General features: G+C 43.6%; 1 protein-coding gene across 5 annotated transcripts; it reads right to left on the bottom strand.

The window, feature by feature from the left end:
• Positions 1–34: 34 nt before the first annotated feature.
• Positions 35–27,983, bottom strand: LOC138763055 (glutathione peroxidase 2-like). Of its 5 annotated transcripts, none has more exons than XM_069936619.1 (3): positions 27,831–27,983; positions 1,348–1,604; positions 35–752 (listed from the first exon to the last, which is right to left on the bottom strand). In XM_069936619.1, exons 2-3 carry the CDS (start codon positions 1,570–1,572, stop codon positions 357–359), a joined length of 621 nt encoding a protein of 206 aa, XP_069792720.1. In that variant the 5' UTR covers positions 1,573–1,604; positions 27,831–27,983; the 3' UTR covers positions 35–356. The 5 variants fall into 5 exon arrangements, with proteins under 5 accessions (XP_069792720.1, XP_069792721.1, XP_069792718.1 ...); XM_069936620.1 differs by lacking the exon at positions 27,831–27,983 and adding an exon at positions 25,458–25,693; XM_069936617.1 differs by lacking the exon at positions 27,831–27,983 and adding an exon at positions 5,573–5,684.

The raw sequence follows: 27,983 nt of genomic DNA, 5'->3' as shown, positions 1-27,983 counted from the left end.
TAAATTATTGTATTATAAATCAAGTAGGATTCAGTTTTTCAATAAAACTTATTTAATAGATTTTTCTTTACAAGTTGTTTTAATGTATGTGTAACAAGTTTTCTTCTCTGTTCAGTTAGACTTTTACACGTGACCTTAAGTACTTTTCAGTATACCTTTGAGAAAGCACCATCATATAGTAAAATGTCTCACACCTGAAACTAATTTGGCTCATACAGCAGAGAAATTTACATCTCACTAATTGAGTAAACTACTTTTGTGCATTTAACATTAACAAAGAGAAAATTCTAAACAGAATAAACATGTTAGATTATTACGTACTTTTGGCTAATATTTATATGCCAACAACTACAAACTTACTCAGTTTCAACTTCTGCATCTGTAGTTTTATCATCATGTGGTCTTTTATTATTTTGTAAGAGAGTTCTAATATCTTCTTCAATGTCAATAGTGAGAAAATTCTTGCTGTAACGTCTATAAGGCTCACCATCTGGCCCAATAAGGAATTTTTCAAAATTCCAGCCAATATCATTTCGACAGACTGGCTTCCAGATTATGAATTTGGGATCAACCATTAAGGTTTCAGGATTATCATGGGCTTTGGGCAACTTCTGTTTCAGAAAAGTGAAGACTGGATTCTCATCTTCTCCATTCACATCCATCTTTTTAGATAAAGAAAAATTTGGCTCAAAACCATTGCCTGGACGGACATATTTCAAGGAATTAAGAATCTCTTCATTGTAGATGTTTTCCTATAAAATCAATATAAAGCAAATTCAGGTCCAAGGAAATTTAATTTTCTGCTTTTTTGCAAGCCATTGGTGCATTTTATGGAAACTGTCACAAAATAGGACAAACCTAGAACCTCACTGCTAAAATTTCCCAAAAATACTGATTGACCTGGAGTACAAATTGGTTCTGGATTCAGATAACGTTTAAAATCACAAAGGAACCCCAATAACAACTAATTTTCCAAATAATCTGTACATATAAAACTGGAATTGCAGTTGTGGATAAAGAAATACATTTAAATGTTTCAGATTAATAATCTCTCATCAGAAACATGCTTTGAAGTGTTAAACATGAGTATTCAAATTATTGTCTGAATTCATTGCATCATAACTCACTTATGCAAGCTTAACTAGTTAATAAGTGCCTGTGTTCAAGAAGTAATGCCTTGTGTTTAAGAAATTATACTGCTTTTTATAAATGTAAACATATTTACCGGTGTTACTGAAACAAACTTGTTTATTTTAAACAGTGAGATTTCTAAAAGGGAACAAGTCAACTGAAGTAAGTTAAATAAGATCAGTGTTTTTATCTTAGCCTGAAAAATGAAAACTTTACCTGGTAACCAAACTGATTGCAGGGAAAACCCAGAACCACAAACCCTTGGTTGCCGTAGCGACTCTGGAGTTCATTCATTTGTTGGTAATCCCTGGTAGTTGTGCCTCATAGGGATGCAACATTTTCAATTAACACAACCTTGCCTTTGAGTTTAGAGAAATGAAAGGTTTCACCACTTAAGAGTTCTGTCGTCAAGTTATAAAATGTCAGTCCAGCTTCTGCCATCTTCTTTGCAATCTGTTCCCTGTGAATCAATTCTAAAACACAGATATGTGATATGGAGAAAATGGTACAAGTCCAGAACTTCAAACCGTTAATAATCATTCCACTAAAATTTCAAGGCTTCTCCAAAACATCATGGCATAAAACAACAAAAGGCATAAAGCCCATACATGTATTCAAAAGTCTGTATATTTTAAATATTTTGTATCCATGAGCACCATTTACAAAACCTTACACTGTGTTTTCTGTCAATGTGTACAAATGACATTACACTGAAGGTGAAAACACTGATCCACATTTAACATGGAATAATCATTTTACTAATAGTATCTATTTAACAATTCCTGAGAAAATTACATAGATAATTCTTATCTCCAGAAAATTCTATTTTACCTTTGTCAACAGGAAGTAAGGTTTTGACATTCAAGGATATTTGTGTACATTTTGGTTTGACTGTAGAAATTAGAGCACATTTTATACATACTTTCCCCATTGCAAGACAATAATGTTTGGGGAAAAAGTAATGGTATGTATTTTAGTCATGTTTAATACTTTGTTACACATCCCTTGCATCCAATGACTGCTTGAAATCTGTGATCCAGAGACATCACCAGGTGCTGAGTATCTTTTCTGGTGATGCTTTGCCAGGCCTCTACTGCAGCCATCTTCAGCTCCTGTTTGTTTCTGGGGCTTGTCCCCTTGAGTTTTCTCATCAGCATATGGAAGGGATGCTCAATTTGATTTAGATCAGGTGACTGACATGGCCATTCAAGAATTTTCCAGTTTTTAACTCCTTTGTTGCTTTAGCAGTCTGTTTGGGATCATTGTCTTGCTGTCGGATGAAGTGCCTTCCAATAAGTTTGGAGGCATTTGCTTGAACTTGAGCAGATGTTTCTATATACCTCTGAATTTATTTTGCTACTGCCATCAGCTGTTACATCATCAATAACGATGAGTGCTCCAGTACGTGTGGCAGTCCTATGTGCCCAGGCCATAACACCCCCACCACGTTTCACATGAGGTGGTATATTTTGGATCTTGGTCAGTATTTCTATGCGTCTACACTTTGCTTTTGTCATCACTCTGATACAGGTTCATCTTGGTCTCACCTTTTTCCAGAACTCTGCACTCTTTAAAATGCTTCTTGGCAAATGTTAATCTGACCATCCTTTTTCTGTAGCAACACCAGTGGTTTGCACCATGCAGTGTCACCTCTGTATTTCTGTTCGTGAAGTCTTCTGTGGACACATCAAGCACCTGCCGCCAGAAGAGCATTTCTGTTCTGTTGAACGTGTTTGGGGATTTTCTTCATTATGATGATCACTTTTCTGTCGTCAGCAGTGGATGTCTTCTTTGGCCTACCAGTCCCTTTGTAATTACTGAGCTCACCAGAATATTCTTCCTAATGAAGATCCAAACAGTTGATTTTGGGAATCTTAAGGTTCGGCCGATATATCTTACTGTTTTGCAGAATCATAATAGCTTCTTTGACATTCATTGGCGCAACTGTGTTGAAAAATGGCAACTACGGACTCCACAAGTGATCAAAAGCTTAGAAGCAAGCCTAGCTCTCTTGTTCCTGAACCAATTAAGCAATTAAACACCTGAGAAGCCAAAGTCAAGTCAACTTTATTTATTGTTCATACGATGCTTGCACAGTAGGATGAGATAGCATTTCTCCAGGACCACCAAGCATATTTACATAGATATGTTAGGAAAGCAGTTAACATATTAAAATATTACGGTGTTAAGACTGAAAGTCCATGGCACACTATGCACATGGGAGTTCAGGAGCCTGAAGCCTTGGGTGGGGGGAATGCTGTTTTCCACTCTGGACATAAGAGCCTGAGTGCTTCTGTACCTCCTACCAGATGGCAGAAGGGAGAACAGTTTATGTGTGGAGTCTTTCACATTGTTTATTGCTTTCCACCTGCATCGAGTGTAGTGGATGTCCTCCATGCTAGGAAGAGGTTTCCCAATGGTCTTTTCCACTGACTTCACTATCCTCTGCAGGATCTTGCGGTCCGATGTGGTACAGTTTCCAAAACGGGCAGTGATACAGTTGCATAGGATGCTTTCAATACATCCTCTGTAGAAGTCCCAAACATTATGGTGCTCTGAAATGGGGGAATTATGGATAAAAGTTTCTGCAATTGCTATATAGTTAAACCAAATTGTATACATATAAATTTGATAAAAATCTGGAATGTGCACTTTGATCACGTTAATCATTTGATTACAAATGTAAAACTGTGGAGCACATGGGCAAACAAAGGATAAAAGTGCCTTTGTCCCAAACATCATGGAGGCCACTGTATTTCTAGCATGCTGAGATAAGAGTGTTTGAACATCTATTTAGCAGCTTCCACGAAAGTAGATACAAACAATAAAATGTATGAATAAATTCTGCATTAGAGAATGATGAGCAAATGGAACAAGCTGCCAGACCAGGGGAAATGGCATTAAAGAAGAAAGTTTGCAGATGCCAGGGTTGAGTGCAATACACAAATAGACTGGGGAAACTCAGCAGGACATGCAGCATCCATGGGAAGTAAAAGGTAACCAGGCCTGAAGTGTTGATTAGCCTTTACTTCTTATGGATGCTCAGTTTCTCCAGCAATTTTATGCATTGCAGAAGAAATGGTTGTAGCTGGCACAATGTTGTTATTTAAATGGCATTTGCAGAGGTACAAGGATTGGTTGGGATTGGAGTGTTATGTACCAAATGTAGGGTAGTGGGACCAGTTCAGATTGAAATTTTGGTCAGCCTAGACTTGCTGGGGTGATAGGATTGTTTCCTTTCTACCTTGGACAGGAGTTCTTCTGATCTTCATGCTCTTACTCCACACTATATCCTGGTAATATGACATTGCATGTGCCAGATCAGAATCAGAATTTATTGTCATGAACAAGTCATGAAATTCAGTGTTTTGTGGCAGTGTCATGGTGCAAACATTAATATAAGCATCTTGCAACATTACTATAAATAAAAAAACAATAAATAGTAGTGCAAGAAAAGTAAGGCTGTATCTTTGGTTATTGAGGAATCGGATAGCAGCAGGGAAGAAATTGTCCTTGTGCCGCTGAGCACTCGTCTTTAGGCTCCTGAACCTTTTCCCGATGGTAGCAGAGTGAAGAGGGCGTGGCCTGGGTGATCTTTGAGCATAGAGGCAGCTTTTTTAAGACACTGCCTCGTGTCGATATCCTTGATGGAGTGAAGTCTGGTGCCTGTGATGCTGCAGGCCGAGTTAACAACCCTCTGGAGTTTATTCTTGTCCTAAAAGTTGGTGCCTCCAGCCAGAATGCTCTCCACGGTACACCTGTAAAAGTTTTCGAGAGTTCATGGAGAGCAGCAAAACATCCCTGCCTGCGGAGAGGGTGCAGAGGGCAAGAAGGTCTCCTGAAGAGCGGTTGACAATGAATCGAACAAGAGTCTGTGTAGCTGCAGAGGCTACGGAAGCGCTGGAGGCAAATCTTGGGATACTTAATTTCTTTGAAGGGACTCTTGCTTCTCTTTCTCGTACTGTCAGGGCCACTGGGCAATGCTAGCGGAGACTCCTTGCTTGCCATTATGGCGGGCAAAAGTTGGACAAATCCCTTTCCAGCATGGAGAACATCTACAGGGAACGCTGCCGTCGGAGAGCAGCAGCAATCGTCGAGGCTCCACGCCGCCCAGCACACGCTGTGTTCTCGCTGCTGCCATCAGGAAAGAGGTGTAGGTGCCACAAGACTCGCACCCCCAGGTTCAGGAACAGCTGCTCCCCCTCCACCATCAGACTCCTCAATGACAAACTCAATCAGGGGCTCATTTAAAGACTCTTTATGCACTATTGATTTTCTTTGTGTTGCAGTCGGATGTTTGCATTTAATATCTGTTGACATGTGTAGATTGAGTAAGGCTTTTTTGTGGCTCTACCAATAAATGACAATTCTGCCTCTCCTGCAGGAAAAGAACTGTATGTGATGGACTCGAGAGAGAGAATCTTTGTCAGTTAAACCCCACCCCGGATGCTCGTTACCGGCCACATCTGGTAATCGCTCCCGCCGGCATCCGCTCGCTCTCTGCCGGACTTTTGAAATCGCCGGCGACCGTTAGCGGAAGGGCACGCCCGGCGGGAACAGCCAGCGGCGGTTGGGGGGAGGGGCGTGCGCGCGCGCGCGGCGCTGCCGGTGACGCGAGGGTCCAGGCTGCGGAGGGAGGTACGCTGGGTGTAGGTGGGGATCAGAGCAGTGTGAGGGACGTGCTCATCTGCAGTCGTAGGTTTAATACCACAAGGGAAGAGGTCATTGCTCGTTATCATTGGTTGAAAGATTTTTTTAAATGGAAGGATATCTTTCTCGTGGTCAATGATACACTTCTGTTTTGAGAGCCTCTGCTCGCAAGATGCCGAGGAATTCCATGCACAGACGAATTGAGAGCAGCTGGTCCAGTCTGTCCTGTTATCCAATGAGAAGATAACTGCACTGATGGAACTTGATCATTGCATTCCCAGTAATCCCTCACTCCCTTGTGTTCAAGAATCTCAAGCCCCTTTCACTCTTGCCAGTGGTCCCAGGAATCGAACGCCAATCCGCCTTTAAAGTGGCAAGTGAGAAAGCAAAATCTGCTTCACGCCGGCGCCAGATGACGTCATCTCACGCTGGGGATTGCCGCCCTCGGCCCTCGTACAATCCCCGGCGTCTGCACACGCCGGCGTTGAGTTCGGGCAAGTGTGCAACGGGCAAGTGCATTCCGGTACTTCCTATTGAAGGTAGAACAGACCAAACGCCGGGGATAAACCCTTGCAAGTGCAAGTGTCCTAGTTAGGAGTGGTCTAGTGTGAAAGGCCAAACCTCATTCCTATCCTGGGACACTGAACGGCCAATTTACTGGGATGCAAGTGTGAAAGGGGCTTAATTCTGCCCGAAAGGGTTATTGTCTCTCTTTGCACCAGCTCTTGAGGGAAACTATGCCACAGAGGAAATTATTCCTTTCATTTCTGTTATAAATAGTTGACCCCTCATTTTTAAACAGTGACTTAGTTCTAGATTTTTGCTTTAGAGGAAATAGTCTCCCTACCCTGTCAACCAACTCAAGATATTTCAGTTAATTCGTCTCTCTCCTCATGAAAGCCTATTCACATAATCCATGCAGTCCAGTGAACTGAATTATTTCCAACACATTTAAAGTAGTCAGTGCTGTCCGTATACTGTAGATGCAGTCTCATTAATGGTCAGAGTATATACGTGACATCACATACGACCCTGAGATTCTTTTTCATGTGAGCCAGACAAAAAGTCTACTTATTGATAGTGTAAACTGTACTCAAGAAAAAGATAGGTATATAACAGCACAATGTAAACAAACAAATGCAAACAAGCAGTGCAAATACAGAAAAAAAATAAAATTCAAGTGCAAGGTAAGTACTTAAATGAGTCTCTGAGTATGTTGTTAGGGAATCTGGTGGTGGGTGCAAAAATGTTAGCTTTTTCTGGCAGTTTGCAAATTATGCATGAGGACATGTGGATCTCTCCACATATCAGAGCTTAGCAAATTTTATTTTTTCTTTAATTTTAAACCCTTTATCTCATTGGCCTAATCCATCACAGGTAGAAAATGAAACCCTTACAAAGCTTTGAGTTTGGTATCATCAGTAAACTTGGATATATTACATGATTTCCTCATCAGGAACATTGATAGAGATTGTTTGCCTAGAGTCCTTGGTATAAATCTGCCTGACAAACCATTCGTTCCAGCTTCCCAACCTGAAAGTGACATTAATTTCTACTTTTTAAAAAATCTATTAAACTGCAAGCAGGTTGCATTTATTATCCCTAATATCAAACACTGTGATTTTGTTTACTATCAACAGCCTGTAGCATGCCATTTGGCCCTCCATCCCAAAGGATGATGATAGTTCTTTTCAGTCAGTTTGTGGGGTTTGAAATGAGGATACTCCACTCCTCAGAAAGGAACAGCGTGTGCATAAATGGATTTAGGTGAGTAGGGGTTGCTCAGGTCCAGACCCACCCTCTCAACATCCCCTCCCAGTTCCAGCGGCATGGAGAGGTCCAAGATGCCTCGGGGAAGTTCTGTTGCAGTGAATGGCCAGACCAAGCTTCGATGCAAGGGATGCCCTTTCCACACTTCACAGCACCTGTTTAGTAAATGGCCATTGACTCTACGAGATAGTTCGTCTGCCCTTTGACAAGTCTTGTTTTTCATCCTGCAGAGTGTCCAGCCACCCTCCGCAACAGGCAAGACTAGTGGGGGAGCCAGTTTAGTCGCCAACGACTCGACCATATGGCAGGTAATACTGGGTTATGTGGTACCAGTAGCACTCAGCAAGTGACCTGACAACATTGACAAGAAGCTCATTAACAAGGACAGGTCAGAAGCTGAATATCCTGCAATGAATAATTTGCCTTCTGCTTCAAAGTCTTTTCTATATTGGCAACCCATAAGTCAGAAAGGTGATTCAAGCCATACTTTGCCTCACTTAATTCATCTTGGCACATCATGATTTATAGTTGGAGAGAATAAAGAATCAAATGCCTGAAGGGAAGTGACTAGATAGAAAAGAATTCAGTTGATATGCAGGTAACTTGCCTTCTTTGACAAAATGGATAGAAATAGGAGTGAGAGATTTGGTAGAAATGTACATATAATTAACTGGGGTACATCTAGACTATTGCACACTATTCTGTTCAACAGGGAGAATATGATGGCACAAAAGACGGAGTGATACAGGTTTACAAAGAGATCGCTAAGGTTTGTCAATTCAGTTTTAAGGAAAGATTGTCTAAACAGTTGTTTGCTTGAGAAAAGTGGAGATCAATAAAATAATTCTAAGTAGCCTAGAAGCCAATCAGCATATAGGAAGGGATTAATATACAAGTTGCACTCGTAATATAAAAATTACCAGAGTTGATCTCTGAAGCGGTGATGCCCAGGTACCAGCCAATTCCCAGTTTCTGGAGCCTGGAGTACTCCACTTTTGCCTGCTGGAGCTTCTCAGACGGCAGCCGTCTGGGTCTTGCGTGCAGCGGGGGGCCCTGTATGATGGAAGACCCCATGCTAGGGCAGGACGGCGTTGAACCGTGGCTCTAAGATGGTGGGGAATTCGTGGAGGATCTCATCGAACTCGTCCCTAGCAACAGCTATGGTGGTGATTTTGGGCCTGCGGGCTTCTGCTGTGTCCAGTCGGATGCAATGGAACATTCGGGCGTCGACCAGCCTTTTGCCCTTCATGTCAACCAGTAGACCATGAGCTCTGAGGAAGTCAGCCCCTACAAAGTGGCGCCCATGGAGGCTAGGATGAACCTTCAGTGGAACTCCTTCCCAATTTGGATCTGTGCCTTGCGGGGGCCGTAGGTCCTGAGGGTGGAGTCGTTGGCTACCCGGAGGGTTTGACATCGCGATCGGGTGCGAGTCTCTAATGCTGTGGGGGGAAGGACGCTGAGCTCAGCCCCTATGTCCACCAGGAATCGGCAGCTGGTGGATCTGTCCGTCACATGAAGGAGGCTGTTTATGTGACCAGCCATTGCAGCCATCAACAGTGGCTGGCCTGTCGTTTCCCTGAAACCCGCAGGGCTGGCGGCACTTAAGGGCTTGCGCTCCCCAGCGCTGGTGGTAGAAACATAAGGTCGACTGGCCCTCCTCTGTCTTGGTCTTGGTAGCAGCTTGCGGTCGTCTGGCTCCTGATCATGCCACCTGGTAGAGGGCTGTCTTGTTCTCCCTCTTCGTGCGCCAGAGGGCACCTACACGGGCTTCTGCTCTCCTCGGGTTCGAGAAAGTCTTCATCTGTGAGGAGCAGCTGGATGTCCTTTGGCATCTGTTCCAGGAATATCTGGTGGAAGAGAAAACAAGGCTTGTGGTCTTCTGCCAGGGCCAGCATTTCGTCCATCAGCGCCAATGGACTACGGTCCCCAAGCCCATCTAGGTGAAGGAGCCTGGAAGCCCGTTGCAGGGGAGTTAGCCCGAAAGTTCCAAGCAGCAGGTCTTTGAGGGCGATGTATTTGCCCGTAGCAGGGGGGGTGGTGGATGATGTCGTCCACCCTCACTGCCGTCTCTTGGTCCAGAGTGCTCACGACATGATAGAATATCGTGGCATCTGAGGAGATGTTGCAGAGTTGAAATTGTGCTTCTGCCTGCCTGAACCGCGTTCTCGGTCGGTGGGTCCAAAAGGGGGGAAATTTGATGGAGCCATCGTTAACCTCTGCTGAATCCATGGTGTTTTGAGTCCAGAGAAATATCTGGGCTTGTCGGGGTCACCACTGTGGCGGTGTGAGCAGTGGAAGAAACACAGCCACCATGTTGAGTGTCGTTAATGACTGTGTTTATTCAAATTCAGTGCAGCCCTATAAGGGTAGCATGAGTTCAGTCATTTGGTGCATCGTGACATCATAATCGCTGCCCAGGGTGCCCACTGGAAGGGATGCTGGAGTCAGAGAGAAACTTCTGATGACGCCATTTCCCCATGGCTGCCCCTGCCCCGCCACGTGACAATACAAGCGGGGCCAGTTCGCCATGAGGATGTGCGCCGCCACAAACCCTCATTTATCAGTACACCGTGTCTGTGGGTGGTGGGAGCTTAGCAAGTTAAGTCCTCATGTCTCAGTATACTGTGCCTATGTGCTATATATGCTAGTCCGTGTGAGTGGGTGCCCTTTTGTGAATTCCACTGTGCATAAATAAATACACTGTTTGTTGATAAGACGTGTCCAGCCTTGATTTTCTTTGAGCCCATTGAACCTATTCTGAACACAACATTTGGTGTTGCGAGTTGGGTTGTAGTGCGAATAAAAGCTCTCATGACTGGAGGGAGAACAAACGCTTTTATTAGCTTACAACTATGGGTAGGGTTTTGCAGAAGTCTTCTGAAGGGTTCTGGGTTTAGGCGGGAAACCAGGGTTATATGAGAGCAGAGGGGGGGTGGAGCCGGGAGGTGGAGCCAGTCATCAGCATAACACACTACCAGTGAGACCCAGTTCACTGCATTCACTCCTTCCTGTAGAATTTAGGGTCTGTGAATGAAGACAAAGAGCATGGGTTTAGAAAAAAAGGTTGAAAAATATACAGTTATTTACAGATTTAAGTGGTCTGGGGGTCTGGAGATCCTGGTGGAGTGCCTTAGCACTGGGGGCCTTGGAGTTCTTGGGTCTCCTGGTATCCTTGTAAGGGAGGAGAGGCAGTCTGGGTCTCTGGCTCAACAGTGGAAGGGGGATGCACTTTCCTCCTGAACCAGATTCCCCGAGACCCTGACTGGGTGGCGAGAATGAGCTCCATGGCTCATGGGCCACTTGAGGCAACAGACCCTCTGTTCCATCAGGTGCCAGGTCCCTGATGGAGATGGTGTCCTCCCTGCCATCTGGGTACTCCACATAGGCGAACGTGGGATTGGCGTGGAGCAGTTTCACCCTTTCCACCAGGGGGTCGGTCTTGCTTATCCTCACTTGCTTCCTGAGAAGGACTGGACCAGGATTGTTAAGCCAGGTTGGGAGTGTAGTTCTCGATGCCGACTTTCTTTTGAAATTGAATAGGAGCTTGTGAGGAGCAGTGTTGCTCGCAGTACATAGTAGCGACCAGATGGAATGGAGCGCCATAGGGAGGACTCCCTGCCAGCGTGAGTCTGGAAGGCCTTTTGACTTCAGGGCCAGTTTGACAGCCTTCCACACCATGGCGTTCTTCTTTTGAACCTGCCCGTTCCCTCAGGGGTTTTAGCTCGTAGTCCTGCTGGATGCCCCTCGCCAGCAGGTATTGACATAGCCCATCATTCATAAAGGATGAGCCCCGATCACTATGAATATAGCTGGGATACCCAAACAGGGGAAAAATGGAATATAGGGCCTTTATGACTGACAAAGTGTCTGGACATGGAATGGCGAACGGGAACTGGTACTCATCAATAATAGAGAGGAAGAAAGTTTTCCAGTTTGTGGAGGGGAGAGGTCCCTTTAAATTGAAACTGAGCCATTAGAAGGGCTGGGATGACTTGATTGGCTGCACCTTTGAAGGGCAGTAGAAGTGCGGCTTGCACTCCGCGCAAACCTGGCAAGACCTGGTCATTTCCCTTACATCTTCCATGGAGTAGGGCAGATTGCGGGCATTGACAAATAAGCCATGCGTGTGACCCCTGGATGGCAGAGTTCATTATGCAGAGACCTCAGTTAGCTGGTGTGTGCAGAGGCACAGCTTCCTCTGGATAAGGCATCTGGAGGGTCATTAAGGGCTCCTGGCTGATAGGCAATGTCATAATTGTAGGTGGAGAGCTTGATCCTCCACCTAGCAATCTTGTCATTTTTGATTTTTCCCCTCTTGATATTATTAAACATGAATGTGACCGAGCGCTGGTCAGTGAGGAGCGTAAATCTCCTACTACCAGCCAGGTAGTGCCTCCAGTGCCTCACAGCTTCTTCAATGGCTTGAGCTTCCTTTTCCACAGAAGGGTTTCGGAGCTTGTGGGCTTGCAATGTCCGAGAAAAAACTGCAACCAGTCTGCCTGCCTGGTTGATGGTAGCATCCAGGGCTATGTCCTAAGCGTTGCTTTCCACTTGGAAAGGATCATTCTCGATCACTGTGTACATGGTAGCTTTAGCAATGTGGTTCCGGAGGTAGTTGAAAGCTGTTTGGGCATCAGCAGAGAGGGGGAATTTAGTGGCTTTTAAGAGAGGGCAAACCTTATCAGTGTATTGAGGGATCCACAGGGTGCAATATGAGAAAAACCCCAGGTATCTCCTCAAAGCCTTTGTTCTCCTGGGGACGGGGAGCTCTAACAGGAGGTGCATCCTATCAGGATTGGGTCCAATGATACCATTCTCCACCACGTAGCCAAGGATGGCCAGATGTTTAGTTCTGAACACACACTTGTCAGAGTTATAAGTGAGATTCAGGGCTATCACTGCATGGAGAAAACTCTTGAGGTTGGCGTTATGGTTTTCTAAGGCCACAAATGGTGACATTATCTAGGTAGGGGAAGGTAGCCTTCAACCCATACTCATCCACCATTCTGTCCATCTACCTTTGGAAGATATAAACCCCATTAGTGATACTGAAAGGGACCCTCCGGAATTGATAGAGATGACCGTAGGCCTCAAATGCCATAATGGACCATCCTCAGAATGGATTGGCAACTGGAACTTGCCTCCGGCACATTGCTTGTGCTATTCCTCCATTGTAACTGCTCTGTTTTCACAAGCTAGCCTTTCTGGTGAACTCTTTTTGCCGATACTGCTGTAGACCTGTCTCTTGCTGCTACTTTCACTTTAATTGGAGAGTTAAGGGTGTCGGAGAGACATTTGTCATTTAGGTCTAAAATAAATGAATTTCTTTGCTCAAAAAAAAAGAATGGATTGGCAACTGGTGATAAGCAGCGTTCAAGTCGATGGTCGAATAGACCCAAAACTGCGCAATATCATTCACCATGTCTAAAATTCGAGGGAAGGCATATGTGTCCAGGAGAGTGTACTGATTAATAGTTTGGCTATAGTCAATTAATAGCCTGGATATGTTTTCCCCTTTTAGCACTACCACTTGCGCTCTCCACAGGCTGGTGCTAGGTTCGATGATACCTTCGTCAAGCAGATGTTGAGTCTCAGACTTTATGAACTCTCGATCTGCTGTGCTGTACCTCCTGCTCTTGGTAGCCATATATTTATTTACAGTCCGAGGACAGATTCAGGAAGAGAGGTGGAGGATCGATATTCAGTATGGAGAGGCTGCTTGTGGTGTCTGATTTTAGGGGCCCTCTTTTCTGAGCCATTACGGGGGAAGGGGACCAGAATACTCCAAGGTCACGCTTTTGAGGTGAAATAGGAAGTCCAAACCCAACAACACCAGACCACACAATTCAACAAGTACATACAGGCGAATCTTACAGAATTCCCCCCCCCCCCTTCAAACAATAGATGTACTATACAATATTATGGAACACACGTAGAATGCAAATGAGACCAAGGAATATGCGGTAATTGGAAGGATACATCTTTAGGTTGTATTCTTCCACAGTCCATGAGTCTATGAAGCTCTCAGTAGAGTCTGTGTCGATCAGGCATTTAGTGGAATGTCTGTTTACCTTCACAGTCACTATGGAGTTGCTGAACTGGTGAGGTCTGTCCTGATCTAGGACCATCCAAGGCGAGGTCCCCAGAAACTTCATACTCCTCACGCAAGTGGTCCCCACCGTCCTGTGTTACCCCGTATGGGTAAGATGGCGTCAACCTTGTGGCGTGGAGGAGTCACGTGATGGAGTAGTGGCCGGTAGGGGAACTCCAGCCCTCTCCAGAAAAGTTTTAAAAAGATAGAGAAAAAACAAAGGCACAAACATAAAAACTATAACAAAGTGAAAGTAAAAGTGTGCAGAAAATGGCAGCGATGAAAGAAAAACCAAAAACAACGGGAAGAAAAGAAGAAGGAAAGACGTTGGAAGAAGAAGGTGAAGGCCTTACTTGTACGAGGAGGCCCGCCGTGGAGAGAGAAGCCCGCTCCCTGAGGTCAGTCGAAGCCCCGAACTCGGGACTATAAAAATGGCTCACGGAGCCAAACAAAAGTGAGCAACCGCGCATGCGCAAGACAAAAATAACACTGACGGGAGGGGGGACCAGCTGAGGAGTAGATCTCCACAGCTGAAACAGGCAACTACAACACAACAGCAAGAGGAAAACATAGAAAATAACAGGAACAAGAAGGAATAGAATAAAAATAAGAAATGAAAGAAACAACAGATGACCAACCCAGAGGAAGAAGACCAACACCAAGACACTTCTAATAAAAATAAGAAGACCAAAAATACCCAACAAAATAAAACAAACAACCCAACAAGAAAACCAGAAGAGACAGAGGTAAAGGACACAGGTCCTGGAGTGGACTCAGAAGAAGAGGAGGAAGAATACAGAGAAATGGAAGATGAAGGGAAGGGCAAGTACATGGATATATTTTTTTTTAAAGAATATATGGAAACAGTAAAAGAATGGCAGTCACAAGAATTCAGTGAAATAAAAAGAAGAATAAAAAGTACAGAAGAAAAAGTGAATAGATTAGAGATGATCATGACAGATATAGGAAAAAGAGTAGACAAGGTGGAAGAACGAGAAACAGTCACAGAAATGGAAGTAGATTACTTAAAAAAGAAATTAGAAGAATCTGATAAAAAAGTTAAAGAGACACAAGAGCTGTTAGCTCAGAAGATAGATATAATGGAAAATTATAATAGAAGAAACAATATAAAGATAGTGGGCCTTAAGGAAGATGAAGAAGGCAAAAATATGAAAGAATTTATAAAAGAATGGATCCCCAGGGTCCTAGGAAGACCAGAATTACAGGAAGAAATGGAAATAGAAAGGGCACACTGAACATTAGCCCCTAAAACACAACCACAACAAAAACCAAGATCCATTCTAGTAAAATTCCTAAGATATACAACAAGAGAAAATATATTGGAGAAGGCAATGAATAAAATAAGAAAAGACAAAAAACCACTGGAATACAAGGGTCAAAAATTTTTTTCTATCCAGATATAAGTTTTGAACTCCTGAAGAAGAGGAAAGAATTCAATGCAGCAAAAACAACCCTATGGAAAAAAGGTTATAAATTTATGTTAAAATACCCAGCGGTACTTAAAATAGTTATCCTGGGGCAGCAAAACAAACTATTTTCGGATCCGGAAGAAGCACGAAAATTTGCAGAACAACTACAAAACAGACAGAGAGATGAAGAGCTGTAACAAGAACAAAAATGACAACAATATGTATGTGTGTATGTAGGTATATATATATATATATATATATGCAAAGAGTAGTTCACGGACAAGTTTCTCTTGTGTCTTGGTGTGAGCTTGCAGGCGCCTCAGATTGAAGAGACTGCCACCCGTGCGGTACCGGATGTAAACAGCGTCTTCATTGTTGGGGTCTTTCATGGCTTGGTTCAGCATCATGCTGAAGAAGATTGAAAAGAGGGTTGGTGCGAGAACACAGCCTTGCTTCACGCCATTGTTAATGGAGAAGGGTTCAGAGAGCTCATTGCTGTATCTGACCCGACCTTGTTGGTTTTCGTACAGTTGGATAATCATGTTGAGGAACTTTGGGGGACATCCGATGCGCTCTAGTATTTGCCAAAGCCCTTTCCTGCTCACGGTGTCGAAGGCTTTGGTGAGGTCAACAAAGGTGATGTAGAGTCCTTTGTTTTGTTCTCTGCACTTTTCTTGGAGCTATCTGAGGGCAAAGACCATGTCAGTAGTTCCTCTGTTTGCGCGAAAGCCGCACTGTGATTCTGGGAGAATATTCTCGGCGACACTAGGTATTATTCTATTTAGTAGAATCCTAGCGAAGATTTTGCCTGCAATGGAGAGCAACGTGATTCCCCTGTAGTTTGAGCAGTCTGATTTCTCGCCTTTGTTTTTGTACAGGGTGATGATGGTGGCATCACGAAGATCCTGAGGCAGTTTTCCTTGGTCCCAACAAAGCTTGAAAAACTCATGCAGTTTGGCATGACGTGAACTACTCTTTGCAGACGATGCCACTTTAGTTGCCCATTCAGAGCCAGCTCTTCAGCGCTTGACGTCCTGCTTTGCGGAAACTGCCAAAATGTTTGGCCTGGAAGTCAGCCTGAAGAAAACTGAGGTCTTCCATCAGCCAGCTCCCCAACATGACTACCAGCCCCCCCACATCTCCATTGGGCACACAAAACTCAAAACGGTCAACCAGTTTACCTATCTCGGCTGCACCATTTCATCAGATGCAAGGATCGACAATGAGATAGACAACAGACTCACCAAGGCAAATAGCGCCTTTGGAAGACTACACAAAAGAGTCTGGAAAAACAACCAACTGAAAAACCTCACAAAGATAAGCGTATACAGAGCCGTTGTCATACCCACACTCCTGTTCGGCTCCGAATCATGGGTCCTCTACCGGCACCACCTACGGCTCCTAGAACGCTTCCACCAGCGTTGTCTCCGCTCCATCCTCAACATCCATTGGAGCGCTTTCATCCCTAACGTCGAAGTACTCGAGATGGCAGAGGTCGACAGCATCGAGTCCACGCTGCTGAAGATCCAGCTGCGCTGGATGGGTCACGTCTCCAGAATGGAGGACCATCGCCTTCCCAAGATCGTGTTATATGGCGAGCTCTCCACTGGCCACCGTGACAGAGGTGCACCAAAGAAAAGGTACAAGGACTGCCTAAAGAAATCTCTTGGTGCCTGCCACATTGACCACCGCCAGTGGGATGATAACGCCTCAAACCGTGCATCTTGGCGCCTCACAGTTTGGCGGGCAGCAACCTCCTTTGAAGAAGACTGCAGAGCCCACCTCACTGACAAAAGGCAAAGGAGGAAAAACCCAACACCCAACCCCAACCAACCAATTTTCCCCTGCAACCGCTGCAACCGTGTCTGCCTGTCCCGCATCGGACTTGTCAGCCACAAACGAGCCTGCAGCTGACGTGGACTTTTTACCCCCTCCATAAATCTTCGTCCGCGAAGCCAAGCCAAAGATATATATATATGTGTGTGTGTGTGTGTGTGTGTGTGTGTGTGTGTGTGTGTGTGTGTGTGTGTGTGTGTATGTATATATATGTGTATATATAAAAAATAGAGTATAGGTAAGAACTAAGAAGGGAAAGAAAGGAAGTAAGAAGGGAATTAAGAGAGTGACCTTTGTTATTTATGAGGATTAAAATCTTTTCTGGGGGGTGCTGGGTGGGGAAGAATTACAGTCACTGCGAAATCAATTGACACTAGTGAGCGGATTCGCAAATCCAAATGGAGAGGGGAGATGTAGTTGCCCGACAAGGGACAAAGGGCAACTCAGAAAGGGGAGGGACTATTGGGGTTAAAGGTATTTTAGATTTGAGAATAGTGGAAATATTTTATGTTTTAGAAATGTTGTCTTATAATGTGTTCAAAAAAAGAAAGCAGAAATGGATAAGAAGGGAAGGTGGTGATGAGGAAATGGAAAGGAAAGATAAACACACTCCCACCACTCTCTGTGTGAAGAAATTCCTGCTAATGTTCCCCTTAAACGTCTCCAGTTTCACCCTTAACCCATGTCCTCACCTCCCCTCAATGGAAAAGCTCACTTGCATTTACTCTATCTATACCACTTATAATTATGTATACCTTTATCAAATCTCCCCTCATTCTTCTACGCTCCAGGGAATAAAGTCCAAATCTGTTGAACCTGCCCCTGTAACTGTAAGTTCTTCATGTCCCAGCAACATCCTTACTTCATTTTACAGTATCTGGGCACTTTCTGCAGTAAACATGTGATTTTCCTCTGCTAAGAGCTATGCCTTTGGCTGTTGAAGTCCTGAGTTCTAGAATTCCTTCAATAAATCCCTCCACATTTACTCAATGTATATTCATCTAATGAAGAAGATCAAAAATTTATGCAAGATATCTTTTTGAACATAGCAGATACGCAAGGGAACATACTAATAGGAGGGTATTTTAACCTTAATTTGGACTCAAACATGGATAAAACTGGAAAAAAAACTAACAGAAAGAACAAAGTAACCAAATTTATAATTAAATTGATGCAAGAAATGCAACTTTTGGATATATGGAGGAAACAACACCCAAACGAAAAGGAATATTCATACTATTCGGGTAGACATAAAACATACTCAAGGATAGACCTATTCCTGTTATCAGCCCACATTCAAGGGAGAGTTAGGAAAACGGAATATAAAGCTAGACTATTATCGGACTACTCATCCCTGTTATTGGCAATAGAGCTAGAGGACATCCCACCAAGAATGTATAGATGGAGATTAAACTCCATGCTACTTAAAAGACAGGATTTTAGAGAATTCATTGAACGACAAAATGTACTTTGAAATAAATACAGAATCAGTGAAAGATAAGTTTATCCTATGGGACGCAATGAAAGCGTTCATCAGAGGGCAAATAATAAGTTATGTAACTAAGATGAAGAAGGACTACAATCGGGAAACAGAACAGTTGGAAAGGGAAATAACAAATATAGAAAAAGAATTAGCAATAAAGGAAGATCCAACTAAAAGAAGAAAATTGGCAGTTAAAAAAATAAAATATGAAACACTACAAACATATAAGATGGAGAAGAACATAATGAAGACAAAACAGAAATATTATGAGCTAGGAGAAAAAACACACAAAATTCTAGCATGGCAGCTTAAGACAGAACAAACTAAAAGAATGGTATTGGCATTAAGGAAAAAGGACAGACAAATTACATATAATCCAACGGAGATCAAGGAAAACTTCAGGGAATTCTACGTGCAATTATATCAAACTGAAAACGAAGGGAAAGAAGACAAAATAGATGAATTTCTAACTAAAATTGAACTACCAAAATTACAAACAGAGGAGCAAAATAAATTAATAAAACCATTTGAAATAGAAGAATTACAGGAGATATTAAAAAAAACTACCGAACATCCACTTGCACCAGCGTCAAATAGACCAATATCTTTACTTAACACAGATTATAAGATAATAGCTAAACTATTAGCAAACAGATTGGCCGACTATGTACCAAAAATAGTAAATCTAGACCAAACTAGATTTATTAAAAAAAGACGAACAACAGACAATATCTGTAAATTTATTAACTTAATTCATGCAGTAGAAGGAAATAAAACTCCAACAGTAGCGGTTGCTTTAGACGCAGAGAAGGCCTTTGACAGAGTAGAATGGAATTATTTATTCAAAATACTACAAAAATTCAGCCTAGCAGAGAAATATATTAATTGGATTAAAGCATTATAAAAGGGGCCATTGGCGAAAGTGACAGTAAATGGATATGTATCAAAACAATTTAACTTACAGTAAAAAAATGTATTATGTCAACCTGGAAATTAGAAGACAACTTGAGAATACAACAATGGTACATAGAAATGATTAAATGTATTCCATTAGAAAAAATAACATATAATTTAAGAAATAACATTACAATATTCGAACAAATATGGGAGCCATACATGAAACACAATAGAGAAATCCTACCGTGGACTTCCACCACCTAAAATGACAGAAGAAGAAGATAACAAAAAGAACTGACTCAGTAAAATTTCTTATTTATTTTTATTAAGTGACAACATTGTTTAACGGGTTTAATGTATCTTATAGATTGAACTTTAAATAAATGGGGAAGGGAGTGAGGGAGGGAGGGAAGTGAAGGGGGGAAAAGGGGGAGAAAACGACACTGTATATATTTAAGAAGAAAAATGTATGTATCTTGGTCAATGTGGTTTATAGTGTGAAAAATAAAAAAAATTAAATAAAACCTTGTGGCGTGCCAAGATGGCCACCCTCCTTCCTCCTCTGACGATGATGGCGCCGTTTGAATTTGAGTTTGAGCCTCTTCACATCGTTGCCTCACTGCCACCCTCTGTCGGAATGTAGCGCTGCAAGTGGGCTTGAGTGAATTCAGGGCAGATAGCTTGGGTCTAGAATCAGATCCAGGAGTGGTACAGGCAGTGGACTTCCCCGGACTTCCCCTCACGCAGAAAACCCTCACCCATTGCCTTTTCTTGCCATAGCGGGAACACACTGAGTCTTTAGCCGGGCAACGAGATCAGGGATTCTGGCTTTTACCACAGAAATAGAACTCTCTAGCATGGGAAGCGGCAGCTGTTAGGGCTGGGGTAGCAGGAGCAGCCGGTCCTTGGAAGGAGTCACTTGGGTGAGTGAGCTTGCTGGCTTTGAGGTCATCGTTCTCGAGCTTGGACTATTCCAACAATTTGGCCAGTTCAACGTAGTTCACCAGGTCCTTCTTTCCCAACTCAAGCAGTCACTGCCTCATGAACCTTGAGCGGACCTCCACGACTAGAGTGTCTCGGATCTGTTCTTCTTGGCAAGCGTCCACAGATCCAACAGGTATCATCGATTGTCTCTCCTGGCCATTGGTGATGTAGAGTGAGTCAGTGCCTCGCTAGAACCTCGTTTTGTGACTTCAGGTACCCAGCCTTCAATGCCTCGATGGCAGCGTCATATGTAGTGCAGTCCCTGATGACTGCACACCCTTTCATTCTTACCCTCGAAACGAGTGCAGACCTCCTGAGTTCATCAGTGTGGAAGACATCTCTGGTCGCATTCAGGTAGGCCTGGAAGCAGTCTAGCTAGCATGTGAACTCCTCAGCCGCGTCGGGGGACAGAGGGTCTATCAGCAGCATATCAGGCTGAGTAGCACTTCCATCATTTAGGGAATAAGCTAATAATATTGTAGCACAAATAAAAGCTCTCATGACTGGAGGGAGAACAAATGCTTTTATTAGCTTATAACTATAAGTAGGGTTTCACAGTATTCTTCGGAAGGGTTCTGGGTTTAGGCGGGAAACCAGGGTTATATGTGAGCAGATGGGGGTTGTCACATTTGTGGCCCGAAATGTGAAACTAATAACACCATCACCACATGCTTTACCAGTTGAACATCTCAGTGTCTTTATTTTCCTGCTTCCCTTATTTCATCATCCTGCACCTTCCACCTCCAGTGCATACCATCTGACTTCCAATCAGGTTAATACATATCATGCATATTCATTATCATGACATCCCTCCTTTCACCAGAAATAAACTTTATATCTTTATGTTTAAATGTTAACACTATCAATAAAATTTTTCTGCCTTCTGAACCAACAAAACAACTTCAAATTCAAAACAAAAACAACTTCAAATTCCCTCTTCACAAAATGTAACATAAACATATTATAACCAAATGTAATATAATAGCTCAACTGTTCTTCTGTAATTATACTAATACAATGCTCACCTCATATGCAAAATGTAAACTTTTAAATTTATACACCTCCCATGTTTAAATTCCAATATTTTTTTTTTCATTTAATACCAAATACTTGACTAAACAAAAATGCAATTCATACAGCACTCATACATGTACTTTATGATGTATTGATCAAATCACTGTCAAAATGTTCCCATTATCATTTAATATTTGTTCTAAGATCTGGCCGAATAAATTTGGTGATTCTGTAAAGCCCTGGGGAAGGACCGTCCACCGGTATTGATTCTTGCGTCCAGTAAAAGGATTTTCCCATTCAAAGGCAAACATGTCTCTGCTCTCTGTTGCTAACGGACAGGCCCAGAAAGCATCTTTGAGGTCAATCACACTAAACCATTTACTATGGGGATCGATTTTACCTATTATTGTATAGGGATTAGGTACAACCGGGTGACGGGTGAGAATAATTTTGTTCAGCTCCCTCAAGTCCTCCACTAATCAATAGGTACCGTCTGGTTTTTGGACAGGTAAAATTGGGGTATTAAAAGGTGACATACAAGGTTCGAGTATACCATCTTTCACCAACTGGTCAATTACTGGCTGCAGCCCCTTTCGGCCAGCCAGCGGAATTGGATACTGCTTTTGTCTAATTACTTGCTCAGGATCTTTTAGAGTAACTTGTAGGGGAGGAATATCTAACACTCCTCTATTGCCTCTTTCTGCCCATACTCCAGGATTTATTAGTTCTCGATCTTCCTCACTTAATACATACAATTGAACCCCGATACCCGATTCCTGTGGTCTGGTGCCAATAGCCAATTGGTCCTGTAAATCTCGTCCTAACAAACAAACTCCAGCTTGAGGAATTAGTAAAATATCCTCTGTAATTATCTTTTCTTCCATTTGTATTCTTACATCCCTTAATACAGGGACCGTAAAATCTCTTCCTCCTACTCCTGAAATTATCACGGTCCCCTCTATCTTAACACCCTCGGGTGGTTGTAAAGTACTAGACCGGGCTGCCCCAGAATCTACTAAAAATACCATCTTGTCACTGTGGGGTCCTATGCTTAAATTTACCAATGATTCTCCGTGCAGCCCCACGGTGTGTATTGACTGAGAACCGTGACCCCCCCCCTATTCATAATCTGCTTCCTTCTGTCGGATTCTGGCTTTACCCTACCCTTAATTTAGTCTATGTGTTGTCTGAGTCCAGCGTGTTCATTAAATGAAGTGATAGGAGAATCAGTTTATTGCACAGCATAAGAATAAAGCTTAACAGAGCTCTGGTTCAGTCTTTAGTTCATAGGTCACCTGCACAGTGAGCTATTCCCCAAGACTGACCTCTACTGTCCAGTCTCTACAGTTTATATAGCTCAACCTTATACAGAACAAAAGTTGGCTTTCTTTGCTAGATTTCTTGCATAAGATTTATCACGTAATTTCCTGCTCTGCAGTTATCTGGGGTGTAGAGCTCCCATCTTAATCCTCAAGGTCAGAATATCCTGTTGTTTTGATCAGAAATCAATTCATACCCCAGATATTTCTAATTATTTCTTTGTTCTCATCTGGCCATATTCTTCTGAAAGACCTCAACAATGAAGACGCTGTTTACATCCGGTACCGCACAGATGGCAGTCTCTTCAATCTGAGGCGCCTGCAAGCTCACACCAAGACACAAGAGAAACTTGTCCGTGAACTACTCTTTGCAGACGATGCCGCTTTAGTTGCCCATTCAGAGCCAGCTCTTCAGCGCTTGACGTCCTGTTTTGCGGAAACTGCCAAAATGTTTGGCCTGGAAGTCAGCCTGAAGAAAACGGAGGTCCTCCTACAGCCAGCTCCCCACCATGACTACCAGCCCCCCCACATCTCCATCAGGCACACAAAACTCAAAACGGTCAACCAATTTACCTATCTCGGCTGCACCATTTCATCAGATGCAAGGATCGACAACGAGATAGACAACAGACTCTCCAAGGCAAATAGCGCCTTTGGAAGACTACACAAAAGAGTCTGGAAAAACAACCAACTGAAAAACCTCACAAAGATTAGCGTATACAGAGCCGTTGTCATACCCACACTCCTGTTCGGCTCCGAATCATGGGTCCTCTACCGGCATCACCTACGGCTCCTAGAATGCTTCCACCAGCGTTGTCTCCGCTCCATCCTCAACATTCATTGGAGCAACTTCATCCCTAACATCGAAGTACTCGAGATGGCAGAGGCCGACAGCATCGAGTCCACGCTGCTGAAGATCCAGCTGCGCTGGGTGGGTCACGTCTCCAGAATGGAGGACCATCGCCTTCCCAAGATCGTGTTATATGGTGAGCTCTCCACTGGCCACCGTGACAGAGGTGCACCAAAGAGGTACAAGGACTGCCTAAAGAAATCTCTTGGTGCCTGCCACATTGACCATCGCCAGTGGGCTGATATCGCCTCAAACCGTGCATCTTGGCGCCTCACAGTTCGGCGGGCAGCAACCTCCTTTGAAGAAGACCGCAGAGCCCACCTCACTGACAAAAGACAAAGGAGGAAAAACCCAACCCCAACCAACCAATTTTCCGCTGCAACCGTGTCTGCCTGTCCCGCATCGGACTTGTCAGCCACAATCGAGCCTGCAGCTGACATGGACTTTTACCCCCTCCATAAATCTTCGTCCGCGAAGCCAAGCCAAAGAAGAAGACTCAACACCTCCTTCTGTCTTAGCTTCTTACTGATTCCATTCTCTTTGTTTCTGGACAGTCTCTGTCAGATTCTTTTTGTTTGTGCTAATCAACACCTCCTTTTGCCTTAACATTCCTACTAAATTGTTTCATACATATCCTCTCTTTTGTATTTTGGGAGCAGGCAATTCTAAACCTACTGTAATCAGTCAACTTTGCTACATACTGTGGCTGCCCCTTACTTACATTACTCTTTCCCTTCACCATGAGGTAAATATTAAATTGTTACATAGTACTGGATTCATGTATACAAACTGAATAGTACATAAGCATATATTCTACATATTTTCTATGATTAATGAACCCCTATATTCCAACACATCAGTGCGTAAGGTCGCGTCTCCCTGGCTTGCATTGGGCATTCTCTCTTAAAATGTCCCTCCTTTTACAATGGAAGCAAACTAATGCTCCTGTTTCCCAATTCCTACCGGGATTACCACGAGGTCCCGGGAACAGTTGTCGTCCCCGGAATTCCCCTCTACCCTTGCCCCTGCTCTGGTCTCTACTCTCCTACTCCCGGAGCTCCTCCCAATGTCCAGGAGCTGGCACACAGCCCCTACCCTTTCCTTGCTGTCCCTCCACGACTTCCTTGACTGCCTGCATCAAAATCTTAGCCTTTCCTTTCTGTTTATTGGGCATTCTCTCTTAAAATTACGCACCTCCGTACTAGTCAGGGGCACATTTACAAAACCAAGACCCCCTCCCATGGGAACTTCCCGTAAAGGTCTCATCCAGTTAATTTCTGTCTTATCCTCTCCTTTATAATGTCTAGATTCCTGCTCTCCGGGAAATGAATCAAAGGGTTCTGCCCTTCCCTCCCGGAGGGTCTCACACTGTTTTGAATCAAAGTCTCCTCCCTCTCTTGTCAATTGAGGTGGTAATCTAGTACTTTGTGAACAGGTCATCATACCACCCCTACTTTCTTCTCTTTTCTTTAGCTGTGGGGGAGGAGGGGGAGGTGCAGAAGGGTAGAGCATAGGAGAGAGGGAAAAGATAGGAGCCGGCATAGGAGGAGCATAAGGTGGAGGAAGGGAATGTAGCACATCCCATCCTTGTGTTTCAGGGACAAAAGGTTCCTCATCCTTCTTGTCCTTACATTCTTTTTCATTCAAAACCAGTTGATCAACCGATCCACTGAGCCAGCAGGCTGCATATTCCCTGCTCTCAATATTATCTCTTTGGTTTTGATAGAGCCAGATGTTCAATGCCTGATACATGCAGTCATCCTCGGATCCGAGCTTTGGCCAATATACCGAACTCCCTTTTATCGGACTTTTAACCCATTCCAGACAGCAATACCTGACCATGGTCAGTTTGTCTTTCCCACGGGTTCTCCCCACACCCCAATCAGATAGCATTAATCCTAACGGACTTTGCTTGGTTATCTGATCTTCCCATCCTTCCTTAGGACTCTCTTCCTTACTACTCACACCTCCCATACTAACAGGTAAGTAAAATTTCTCTTACCAGGATCCAGTAGCTATTTCTAGCGCGGTTCCTTAACGTCCTCTCGTTGTTTGTTCTCAATGCCTCTTCTCGGATATCACTCGCTTCATCCATTGACCAGTCACCCTTTGTCCGTGAGTCCAGCTGAATCAGCTGGGGTGCACCTACCCCCGTCGTCGGGTACTCTGTCAGTGGAGGGAGTGGGATCCCGGACGAGCCCCCATTTGTTAGAAACAGAAGTACCTTCACAGAAATTGCTCGAGACAAAATTTGAGAACAAAGAACATTTATTTTACAACAATGCAAAGTTGGGTGCTTCCCCTTACCCTGGTAATACACACACACACACTGGGGCTCACCCAACTTTTATACAGTTGATTTCAGTATAGGAATATCCTCCCCCTTACATTCTTCTGCCTCCTGGATGAGTTTGGCATTAGGCAATCCTGTCTGCCTACGTGCTGTTTCTGTGAACTTGGAGGACCAGTTCAATGCCTGACACATGCAGTCATCCTCGGATCCTGTCGGTGTCCCATCATGTCATTGTCCTTATTCACACCTTCCTGACTCTCAGGGCTAACAAACTTCTTACATGCAGAACTTGCTAATTCTGTCCAAGGCTAGAAGACATTTATCTTATTCAGACTAACTTTACTTCCTACATTTTATTATCTATTATCTATCCTTATCTTATTCATACTGGTGAACTTGCTGATTCTGTCTAAAAGGCTAGAAGACCCTTATCTTATTCAGACTTAACTTTACTTCCTACATTCTAATATCTATTCTTATCCTATTCATACTGGCTTTATTCATTACACCTATATCTATACTAGTTTCCTCATCTTCATATTTTTATATCAGTTTTACTCATCTCTCACAATGTTAATACCATCTGGCTGGAGAGTGTGCAGACAGCAAATAAAATGTTGTTCCTCCAATCTGCAGGTGGCCATGAGTGTGGAAGCGTGACTCAGAATTTAAATGGTTGGTTACTGGGAGGTCTCTTGTAGCGGAGGGTGCGGAGGTGGTCAGCAAAGCAAACTCCCAATTTAACTAATGTTAAAATTTAAACAAATCACTAAAAAGAAACTAACTGCATTAAATTTAGCATTAGTTGAATTAATTTAAATTTAGTACACTTTTACAAAGTACATACAAACTCCTTACAGATAGTGCGGATTCAAATCCCGGTCCTGATCATTGGTGGTTAAACAGTGTTGCGCTAGCCCCTACATGCACTGTTTTTGGAACGTGGGAGGAAACAAGAACACCCAGTGAATCCCATGCGGTCACAGGGAACAAATTTATTAAATGGAGGAAGATCAATTTCAATAAAATGAGTGACAATCTGACCAGATATAGGTTGTGACAAGGGAAAGACTAATCCAATTGTATTTTCAATGAGGTAACTGAAAATATTTCAAGAGAGTGTGCTGGATATCAGCTTTTTTTTTCACAAGGCATCATCTAAAGTCCAATGCAAAAGACTGATACAACAAAATTGTGGCCCATGGAATCAGAAGTACTACAGAGTACAAATTGGCTTCAAGACAAAGGATTAGTTGATGGTTTATCAATGATGATGATAATCTACAAGATGATGTCTTAAGAAAGCTGCCTCTATCTTCAAGAACCCTCACCACACGCCCTTTTCATTCTGCTGCGATCAGGAAAAAGGTACAGGAGCCTGAAGAACACTCGACGGCACCGGGACATCTTCTTCCCTGCTGCCATCAGATTCCTCAATGAAGCACAGACACTGCCTTTCTTTGTCTTTTTCTTTCACTATTTTTATTTATTTGTAAGGTGCTTTAAACAAATGTTTGTACTATGATGCAGCTTCAAGACATGTTCAGGAGGGAGCCCTCCTGCAGTTGTACAGGGCCCTGGTGAGACCTCACCTGGAGAATTGCCTCCAGTTCTGGTCTCCATATACTTGGTATAGAGGGAGTGCAGCGCAGGTTAACAAGGTTAGTTCCCGGGATGTCATATGTGGATAGGTTAGAAAGACTTGGACTGTATGCGATGGAGTTTAGAAGGATGAGGGGAGACATGATTGAGGTATTTAGGATTATCAAAGGGCTTGACAGGGTGAAATCAGAGCCCATGGTCCCCAATGATGGGAGAGATGAGGACAAGAGGGCACAGGTTGCACGAAAACAACAGGAGGTTCTGGCCTGGGAGATGAAGAGTCGGACAGTACTCAGTCAGGATCCCTGAAGTCCCGGTGCGAACAAGTGGTGTAAGGCTGGGCATCAGCTCCGAGTCTCACACGGAATCTGTACAAAGGCCTGTTTTGTTTATCCATCATTTCCACCCAAGAGCCGCTCAAGTTTGGGGAAATTCCCGGTAGGAGCAGTTTTATACAGCCTTGCTCATTCAGATCATCACCTGCACGTTTTGCACTGTTTAGGGGACAGATTCCGACTTGATGGCCTTGCTCATTTGAGATAAGACGGCCTTCCCGGTTTGCGGCCGGGAAGAGTGACAAAGCCAGCAGCCACCAGCGAGGGACGAGGCCCGTCTGCGCCAATACCTCCTCCC

The sequence above is a fragment of the Narcine bancroftii genome, chromosome 5 (genome assembly GCF_036971445.1).
Source record: "Narcine bancroftii isolate sNarBan1 chromosome 5, sNarBan1.hap1, whole genome shotgun sequence".
Taxonomy (NCBI): domain Eukaryota; kingdom Metazoa; phylum Chordata; class Chondrichthyes; order Torpediniformes; family Narcinidae; genus Narcine; species Narcine bancroftii.
Note: the sequence above shows the minus strand (reverse complement) of the source record. Positions and strands in the feature narration are given on the sequence as shown.

Bases quoted from the DNA above. Each gene is read 5' to 3' on its own strand.
- LOC138763055 (XM_069936617.1), bottom strand. From the start codon at position 1,425: ATGAATGAACTCCAGAGTCGCTACGGCAACCAAGGGTTTGTGGTTCTG. The intron at 753-1,347 runs GTAAAGTTTTCA...TTGATTTTATAG, and splicing joins GCAATCAGTTTGGTTACCAG to GAAAACATCTACAATGAAGA.